Below are 9,803 nucleotides of genomic sequence, written 5' to 3'. Positions count from 1 at the left end.
TATATAACATGAAAGACTGAAAATGAAAAAAATAACAAGCCCCAAGCTTGAGACTTGTCCTCTGAGTCACCCATCATTCAAATTCTTTCAAAGGGAGGTGCAGTGCTTCCTGTCAGGGTTACGAGGCAACAGTACATCTCATGCTCACACACACACAACAAAAACTGATTAATCTCCAGACAGCAGAATTAAGGAAATGTGATCAGCTTGGCTGACCTGAAAGCTTCACTCTTGACTGCACGTGGATGTTTCATAACAGCACTAAGAGTCTTCAGCCATGCTAGCAGCTCTGTGGGGGTGCTTGAGCACACGCTGATGCTTTGCAGGTACAACGGTTAACATGCTCACCACTTCACTTATTGTTAGCATGCTAACATTTGCTAATTTGCACAAAACACAAGGCACAGCTGAGAGGAATGTCATGTTGCAGGTTTGGTCATAAACCAAAATAGGCTGTTGGATAAATGGAAATTTCGAGCTGATGATGTAACCATCAATGTATCTTTACGAGCAGAGCAGTCATGGGATCAGAAAAGTTCAGTGGAAATGGGAAAATTCAAAACAACTTCCTCAATTTCACAAAAAGGTTTTTACATTTGTTTGAGGCGGTTTCTGCCCCTGAAGAAAAGAGTTAATGCGATTTCAAATAAGTTCTGATGGAGTGAATGATCGACTGTTTCCAGTCTGAAAGAACAGGTCGTTTCTGCAGATTAAAACGTTTCTTCATCGCTCCACACATCAAGACATGAAACAAACACAAATGTCATATTTCCACTGACTTTTCTACAGAAATCCACTGGACAGGACAGTGCTGCAGGCTTGGTTCTGAAGTCACACAATCATCATTTGTTCTCCATCTTCTCTAGATGTCATTGGACTAAAACTATCTCCTTTTTGCCTGAATAGAGGTGCCACAAAACAAAAAGTCCAAATGATTATCAGCCTTTTTCTAAAACGAACACCCATGTTACACTCAAACGCACAAGCTCTAGGAAGCCACTTCTGGTCCCACGCACATACACTCGCGCAGACAAAACAATAACCCCTGCACCACTTGTTGACCTTTTCTTCTGTTTTACTCTGTTAAATCACATATTACAGTACCTACTTACGAATCTAATTACTTTGGAATCAACACTGACATTAACCGGGGGACGGATTCTTCCACAACTAAACAAAGCAAAGACAATGACAACAGACGAAAGCAAAGAATAAGTATTCCTGCGGTATCATTACTGAAACTTTGGTATTAGATTTGCATAAGTATTGAAAAATGTCAAAGAATGCCAAACACCAGACCTGATAACAGTCTGGTTTTTGTATTTGTAGTGATCCTACAAATTGTGTCAAAAGTCCTCCAAAATGATTTTTCAAACGCTCCTTCCTCACGTTCAGGTTCACCACATTGTTTCATTTGTCCCTAAAAATGTGTGAATGAAGTTGGACAGGTTTTTAAAGTGAAAAGTGTGGGTTGTTCAAAGTTATTTTGGTTTGGAGTGACAGCATCCTTCCCCTTATTTGCCTGACATTAAAGCACGAGTAACAGACAACACGCCCACTGCTGCCAGTACATCCTCAGCTTGTGCACAACAATTTCGTGACTGCGGGGAGATTTAGACACACGAGCGGACGTCAGCGTTGGAAATCTTTTTCTTCTGCATGCCATCATGCGCTGGTTGCTGGCTGGATACTGTGGGCTTGCTTTGATCAGTATGTCAGGTAACGTAAACTCTTCCAATACGATCAATTTAATTAGCGACTGACAAATGAAAACGATGCAAGCAACAATTAGAGTCTTTGCAGTGAACATTAGTGAAAAGATGAATGCAACAATAGCAATGTAATTAGCTAAAGAATATCAAAATGCTTAATCCAGACATTTAATTGTAGTTTTTATGCCTGTTTTAACCACAGCTCCACTGCATACAAGTTTTGCATGTTATTTTTGACTCCACGGTGCCATTACTTCCTGGCCATCTGGGGGAAAAGAGGAAGTTGTCTTCTGAGACAAAGACTGATGTAGTGTTGTTTATTTTTTTGTAAACACAGTATAACTAAGACCAAGTTATCCCACTCTATCACCTGACCATCATGTTGCTTTATGGCAGTCGCAGTCTGTAGTTAAAGGAAAAGATCATGAAGATAAATAATGTGAAGGAAAAGGTAAAAAAAATTGTAAATTTTAGATCTATCTAGTTTTTTTTATTTTTAGTTAAACAAAATATGAAATGTGGAACCATTGCCTTGAACTCCGGGAACACATGAAGGGCACTTCTTCCTTTTTACATTTTTTTGTACGTGTTAATCAATTAAAAAAATAGTTAACACACTAATCCCGAAAAAAATCATGAGTTGCAAGCCCCAATCACTAATGACTACATTAACATCCTAATCGCTGTAAGCAAACAGAAGTGTCTGAATACTTATTTTTCAATAATAGATATATAACAAATAATAGCCGAAGATGAAAACACATTCCCATCATTTGAGTACATGTGATTTTTGGATTCTAACATGTCAGCCTGAGCACATCCTTTACAACAATGTGTTCCATCCATTGTGCCATCTGTAAAATTCAGCCTAAGATGTCTCATTTCACTAATTACTAACTGGGGCTCCATTCTACAGGTCACAGATTTCTGGGGACAGCAAAACAAGCTGATGCTGTTTTAATAAAGAAGTCAGGCAATAACTGGCCTTTTTCCAGGGCTCACTCTAATACATTGCTTTTCTTGGTTTTAAATGTGATGTCAAAGTCAGCCATATATTGTGAGCATTCAGTATACCTTCAACTGCTGAAGACCAGCACTGCACGGATAAAATACAGCCAAACAATCTACATACATGTTTGTCTAGAGAGACAGTAACTGCTGCTGCTACTGGTTCACTGTCTCTCAACTTTCTTTTGTCTGCGCAGTGGCACTGAGTGATGCCCTGACAGTCATCCAGACGCCCCGAGCCCATGCTACAAAAACCCACACCATCTCGAGGATTTTCTGTCTCCACAAGGAACACCTGAAACACAATGTGACATGGTACAAGGCAGATGAGTACAATTCTGAACAAAGAGAAGAGATAAAGACAGATGACAGGATCACAGCTGTGAACCATCTGACTCCGGGCCCCCTTCTCTTAATCAAAGATCTACGCATAGAGGACAGAGGAGTGTACTTCTGCAAGATAGAGAATGCATGGGGACCAGGGACTGCAATTCATGTTACCAGTAAGCAGCTGAGACAACATATGCTTTAGCAAAGCCCACAGACACATGATGCATTGTTGCTTTGAGAATTAATTTAATGTAATTTACTGGGGTGGTCTCTACCAGTTTGCTTATGAAAACACATCTTCATCACGCATCTCTCCTTTCACAGGACCATTTAACCGTTCCCATGCACTGTACAGGACCCAGATGAAGGATGCGCTCATTATCCTCCAGGGCTTGCTGTTGGCTGTTAGTATTGCTGCTATACTGCTACGCAAGCGACAAGTGGTGAGGAACAAGATGAAGACAACACTTCTGTGCTTTATCAGACTGTACTGCTGGTTAATGCAGGACTCGCAAAGGAATAAGATGCAATAGAACTGAGGACGAGCACAACGATATTCATATTCAGTGTCAGGATAAACAAAAATCAACGTCAAAGTAAATCAGACAAACTTCCTCTTTATCTCAGTTCTTTAAAGGAAATCTTAGCTTTTTAGACCACAACAGGCAAAAGGTCTGACAAAATGTCTCCACTATAGAAATATGAACAGCCAAAACACAGGCCTCCCTGCATTTGGCTGGTGCTGATACTGGTATTGATCATGTTAATTAACCTGTCAATAATACTTCTGACTGATCAGTTCATCATTAACAAGTTCCCAGAGCTGAAGATAGCGAGATAGATAGATCGATAAATAGATTGATAAACTCAGTATAGTCTCTGATAATAATTGTTCTTGGTGGAAATAGATATAAATTATGTGAATGTCATTGTTTACTAAGAACTTAAAGGTCATAAAGGATCAAAAACACAGTTAAAAGTCAAGGCTAATTATAATATAGCGCCCCCTGCCGAACCGAGGGAGTATGGGATCAATATGAGCTGTACAGTACAGTATCTCCAGACTGTAGGAGTACAAATACTTCTGATTTCAGTCAAGATCAATGACAAGCTTGATGTACTTTATACACTGATTCACTGCAAATCAGAGGCAAATATATTTTTTTTTAATACACTATTTTATAACTTTTTCAAGTACTTTGCAGATTCGAATTAATCACAACACAAAAACAATAATAAACAAAAATAAATAATGACGTATTATTATATATTAGAGGCAAATTTACAAGCTGAGAAAACTGCACTACACAGGATAACAGTATTGCCAATAAACATAAGCATTATGTTTGACCCTGTTTTCCAAATTCATTATTGCTGGTGAGAAATACATCACCGCTCCACCTGTAGCGTTAACTTAGTGCGGTATCAACTGCATTGATTAGCTTAGCTAATAAAATCCACCTCAGGAACACCTGTAACTGAGCTTGTAAAGCTATTAATACATCTAACCACGACTAACTACATGTTAAGTGTAAATGGTAGCCGTTTTGTGCACACAAATACCACTTTGCTCACCACACATCATATTGCCAGGACACATAACGGCTAGGTTAGCTAACGTAACACAGCTAGCTATAAGAGCATCGATAATGGTAAAGAAATACCAGTGGCCATGACCGGCATGAGCCTTATTTAACATGACGTGATAATTCAGCCAGAGCTACCCAAGCGCAAAGATGTCACTCACCCAAATGAGCTGCATATATGAAGGTCCTGATCTGACAGTGAAGATGAAGTCAGCGCTCGGCTGCGGCTTCCCCAGCAACAGGCCTGGCTGTCTGGGCGGTTAGCTAAATGATAGCCACAGACGATGAAGTAGCTTACAAACGTATTTTTTCGTCCTTCCTTTTCACCTGAAGGGGTCCAACATGGGTCCAACCATTTCCCCAGACAGATTTCAGTGTTGGGACTTTGGTGCGAGGGTACCCACTGTAAGAAGTGTCGTTACGCCCTGAAACTACACAACTTTCAGCCATTTTTCAATACAGTTTAAATCAGCACGACTAGCTAGTCTTTCTTAGCATTTAGCTGGTGAGCTAAGGTTCATTCCCAACCCAGCGTCAGTCACATTTTAGTATTATATACACTGTGTTTATCGATATCAGGCGCTAACATTCATTTTAATCTTTTTCTTTTTTTTTTAATAGTCTGACAACACGGACAGCTTATATGAGGAGCCGGAAACTGATCACATCTATGAGGTTTGTCTCTTTTTCAAAGTAATAATCATTTAAGTCAATGTCATTTCTCTTTGCTATAACGTCATTTAAGTTACTGGTCACGTTTGAGAAAACATGTCACATCTGTGTTTTTACATAAAAATACAAGTGCAAGAAACAGATGGACGCGCACCACTGAGCTCTTAACCACAATTGTATCTTGGTCTGTTTTTTTGCATTTTTCAGCACAGCCTGTTGAGTAAAGTGGAAGTAACATCACCTCCAGTTTGCCTTTTTTGTAAGAAGAATTACGCAATAACTTTGGGAAGTAGCATTTGTGGGTTGAAAATAGATTTTATTGCTGTAGTTTTCATGTACAAGACAATTCAATATACCTTTATTTGTCCCTTCAATTAATTCAATTCAATTACTTCAAAGGAAGGCCAACAGCCTAAATACATGGTCCCATAAAGTCCAAAAGAGACGAGTAGACAAAGTATTGAGAACAGGTTGTTTGTCGTCACGTTGCTCTTTTGCTGTGGCGCGAACTGCAGATGGAGGGCCAGATGTGATTTTCTGCTCAGGAAACACTTTAACACACACTCAAAATGCAGATGTTTTGCGTCGTTTACGGTTGCTCAGCTCGATCAAACCAAGAAAACACGATGAGCTTTTACTGAATACCAAATATTGTTGTTCATAAGGGTGAAAATGCAAAAAATTGACCAAAAAACTCTCGTTATCTGTCTGCTGTCCGGAGGAGCCGAGTCGGCTAATGGTGGAAATGATGTAACATTAGCAATTGTTTTAAATCTATGGTGACGATTTCGTTCCACGGTTTGGTCGACGTAGCTGTTTGACTTTTTGGTACAGGCGGCGTCGTTCTGTACAAGCTGTTACTGATTTCTGCACTTTTGTGGAGGCCCGAGGCCTCGCAGCGTCCAAACCTCCCGGCGAGAAAAGCATGAACAAGCTTCTGTTACACAGAGAAAATGGTCAGGACAGTCAGGACCAACAGAGACCTGAATACAAATGATGTGAAAGATCTTTAAATGTCAACTATTCTGCTGTGACATTTAGCAGCTGCATATCTTTATGTTTGAGTCACATCTTCATCATTATGCAAATTAAAGCTATACCAGTATAACCAAACACAGTCATATACTGGGATCCCTCAAAGCCACATGGGACCGACACATATACATGCTATCTGACTAAAAATGACTTATTTCCGTCTCTCAGGGCTTGACAATCGAGACGTGTGGAGGAGGTCTGTATGAGGAACTATCTGTGTATGCCCAGGCTGATGGAGCTGAGGCCCCGTGGGAGTGAGGCTGAACTCGCCTCGCCTCCCCTACGACCTCACAGTACCTTCATACTTGCAGGGTCTTTATCATGAAGGTCAGAGTCGTTGTCAAGAGTCCTTCGCCGGCTCGGTCACATGTGGAGAACTGTCGTTCTCTTCCAGTTTAAGGTTTGTTTGTAAATGTGCAGCAACATGCGTATTTTAAATCGCTCTCTGTGCTGTTGATTTTATGCTATTAGTATGACATGAAGTCCAGATGGACTGAACAGTTCTGCAATTCAGGCTCATCAGCTGATATTTCAGTTAACGTTTTGGTGCTTTTTTTTTTTTTTTTTCTATTAAGTGTGTTTGATTTCCAAATGACTTCTCTGACTTGACTTGATTATTTAAGAACATGCTCATCACAAATGTGTGAGAGAAAATGTGTGTCATCAGAGCCTCCGCAAAGCCTGACTTGTTCATAATATGTGATAATATTAAAGAATCTGTTTGCCTTTTTTTATGTCAAGGGAATAAAAACAAGACAAGAAAATGTCCATTTGCGAGAGAATGTCTTATTTTTATTGGCTTTTGCAGGTATCCAAGTAAGAAAAAATCAAATTTAAAGTTGATCAGCAGCATATTCATCAATAAAGATACATGATTTATGAGTCTTCAATCATTAGATAAATAAATAAATAAATACATTAATAAATAAATAAATAAATAGATAAATAAATAAATAGGTTGCATATAAGAAAATAAGTGATCACATTCAGACTGTGACAGATGACTGAGGTGAAATCAGCAGGTCTGTGCTCATCAGGTGTCTTTTGACTTGTTCTCTGATCAGCTCCCAGGCTTCTGCACTGTGGCCCTGCAGACACAAGAACAAATCATTTAAACATCACAGATACTCCACATGGATCAATACATGGACAGAAAAACAGAAAGACAAACTCACCAGTTTCTTGAGGACACTGCGCGAGAGTCTTGTGAAATACCGCTGCAGCTTCATGTTCTTGGGGTTGTGGCTCCCGAGCTAAATGAATTAGAAGAAAAACTGTATTTGAAAAACTCCTGTTTCACCTGTAATGTATTCACAGAAATGTTCATTCCAGAATCACTACAGCTGTTAACCTGCACATCTGTCAGGACTTCAGTGTAACAGAGGCAGAAACCACAGCTCAGCGGTGTCCGGAAAAGTGAGTTTATGCTTACACAGGAGCGAAGGCTGTCAGCCTGCTGCGTTACTACATTGACGAAGGTCTCCATCGTGACCTCCTCCCATGATGCCGAGCTGTGATCCTCCTCAAACAGGGCAGCCACCCCCTCCAGAATCTGAACTGCAAAAGCAAGTTTATCCTCATCCTGGAAGAAGAAGATGATCAATCAGCTGAGAAAAAAAATCAGATATACCAACCAACACTTTCATAAGAAAGGAGAACAAATCAATGTTCACTTCTTATATTGTGCAGCAGACAAAAGGTGAGGAAGACTCACTGCTGCTTCGGACGCCTGGCTGTACAGCGCATCAGGGAAGGCCACAGTGTCCTCTGCTGAGGCAGCCCCAGTGGTGTTGGTGGAGTTACTGGCCTGCATCACACACACAAACACACACACACGTCATGAGCTGAGCTGAAACACACAGTGAACTCGTTCAATGAAGAGAATTCAGCCACTTGAGACAATATCCAGAGAAGTCCACTTACCATCATGTTCAGCTGCTTCAAATAGTTTTTACTGTGCTCTTTGAATTTTTCCTCAGTCACCCATCTGCATCTCAGCGGGGAGGCTGCGCTGAGCACACCGAGAGCCAGGCACACAAAGAGGATCCTGTAGAGCATGTTGAAAACGGCAGAAATCGTCCTTGGATGGAGCAGATTGGGATGCGTCTCAATGTGGTATGTTGATGTTGATGTTGATGTTGATGTTGATGTTGATGTTGATGTTGCAGCAGACCTGCAGCGCTCATTTATACTGCAGCAGACGCACCTATTTCACTTTCCAGACGCGTACATGTCCACCACATGTACGTAGCTCTAAACCTCTGCGCACACGTGAAACGTCACACATTTGGGATTTGAACCAGTGTCTTTGTGATACACTGAGTGAGTGTTTGCCACAGGAACACAATGCTGGCTGTGATGGAGGCTTGGAAGCTGAAATACCGAACCAGGTTTTACAATTCACGAACACCACAGAGAAAATTCGTTTTCTGAACTAAATCTTCTAATTATCATCATTTAAAATTCTCTGTTTATACCATACAATACAAAGTAAAGCAGAAGGAAAGCAAATAGTGTTGTTAATACGATATTATGTTAGATAATACTCCGTGTTGTACTGATGTCATGCTGTAAATAGGCCTATAATTTACATTTTATATCCCATGTGACATGCTAATACTGTTTTATTACATTATACTATATTATATTTCTATTTTAATACAGAAACAAACGTGTTGCCTAGTTAATATCTATGATTCTCACGTGCGCTGTTCACACCTTTACTAATCACTCCAGTGTCTCTCTTGCCTCGTAATTTTCTCTTTAATTGCTTTTGTTTCTCATTTTGTCTTATGCACCTCTATTTAATCGTTATGCTCTCTATTCATCGTTGCTCATCTCAGTGTTTGTGCCGCTGTAGACTCTGCAGCCGCTTCATGATGGACAGGCCTCTTAGGACAAAATGTCATTTTCATCGTGCTTCGTTTCAGGCTGAAAATAGGCCCTGGTGCGTGAATCAGAAGGTGAAGGAGAATCCCCTCCCGCACAGGCCGTGTGCTCGTCACGCAGCAGAGGCCAGGTTCTCGTGAAAACAAGCTGAAATGTCACCGAGCAGGTAAGTGAATGAGCGTCGGGCAGGAGGCCGCAGCCGCGGAGCCGCTTTCTGTTTCACCGCCTGGGAACTCCCGCTCGACTCACCGCGGGCGCGCTGCTGCTCAGTCATTAAAAACTATTAATGCATCCACAGGTAACAAGTGGTAGAACTCCAACAACGGTGACTCACGCGATGGCAGGTGACAGGTGATGACGACATCTCAGAAATATGCGAAACACGAGACACTAGAAAAATCCTCAGTCGACGGTTACATGTTAAAAGAGCCTGAAAACATTACCAGCGATTTAAATTCAAGAACAATTATTTTTTTGCTGTCTTTAATTTTCTGATTTTCCCTTAAAAATCGCAAGAATTTAATAATCCCACCATTTGAAATATTTCAATTCAATTCAATTCAATTCAATT

At 40.5% G+C, this 9,803-nt stretch overlaps 2 protein-coding genes across 2 annotated transcripts; one reads left to right on the top strand and one right to left on the bottom strand.

The window, feature by feature from the left end:
• The first annotated feature begins 1,578 nt into the window (after positions 1-1,578).
• cd79b (CD79b molecule, immunoglobulin-associated beta) lies at positions 1,579-7,021 on the top strand. Its single transcript, XM_070990062.1, has 5 exons — positions 1,579-1,719; positions 2,918-3,223; positions 3,375-3,493; positions 5,258-5,311; positions 6,512-7,021. The coding sequence occupies exons 1-5, from the start codon at positions 1,668-1,670 to the stop codon at positions 6,599-6,601; spliced, it is 621 nt and encodes a 206-aa protein (XP_070846163.1). The 5' UTR covers positions 1,579-1,667; the 3' UTR covers positions 6,602-7,021.
• A 308-nt stretch (positions 7,022-7,329) lies between these two features.
• Positions 7,330-8,401, bottom strand: LOC139350009 (interferon a3-like). Its single transcript, XM_070991096.1, has 5 exons — positions 8,267-8,401; positions 8,058-8,150; positions 7,776-7,925; positions 7,519-7,596; positions 7,330-7,431 (listed from the first exon to the last, which is right to left on the bottom strand). Exons 1-5 carry the CDS (start codon positions 8,399-8,401, stop codon positions 7,330-7,332), a joined length of 558 nt encoding a protein of 185 aa, XP_070847197.1.
• Between the last annotated feature and the right edge of the window lie 1,402 nt (positions 8,402-9,803).

Source organism: Chaetodon trifascialis, chromosome 21, assembly GCF_039877785.1.
Source record: "Chaetodon trifascialis isolate fChaTrf1 chromosome 21, fChaTrf1.hap1, whole genome shotgun sequence".
In the NCBI taxonomy this organism is placed as follows: domain Eukaryota; kingdom Metazoa; phylum Chordata; class Actinopteri; order Chaetodontiformes; family Chaetodontidae; genus Chaetodon; species Chaetodon trifascialis.
Note: the sequence above shows the minus strand (reverse complement) of the source record. Positions and strands in the feature narration are given on the sequence as shown.

Coding starts and splice junctions, on each gene's coding strand:
- LOC139350009 (XM_070991096.1), bottom strand. CDS start 8,401: ATGCTCTACAGGATCCTCTTTGTGTGCCTGGCTCTCGGTGTGCTCAGC. Junction 7,926..8,057: donor GCCAGGCGTCCGAAGCAGCA/GTGAGTCTTCCT, acceptor TTCTTCTTCCAG/GATGAGGATAAACTTGCTTT. Junction 7,597..7,775: donor CTGACAGCCTTCGCTCCTGT/GTAAGCATAAAC, acceptor TAATTCATTTAG/CTCGGGAGCCACAACCCCAA.
- cd79b (XM_070990062.1), top strand. CDS start 1,668: ATGCGCTGGTTGCTGGCTGGATACTGTGGGCTTGCTTTGATCAGTATG. Junction 3,224..3,374: donor GACTGCAATTCATGTTACCA/GTAAGCAGCTGA, acceptor CTCCTTTCACAG/GACCATTTAACCGTTCCCAT. Junction 3,494..5,257: donor TGCTACGCAAGCGACAAGTG/GTGAGGAACAAG, acceptor TTTTTTTAATAG/TCTGACAACACGGACAGCTT.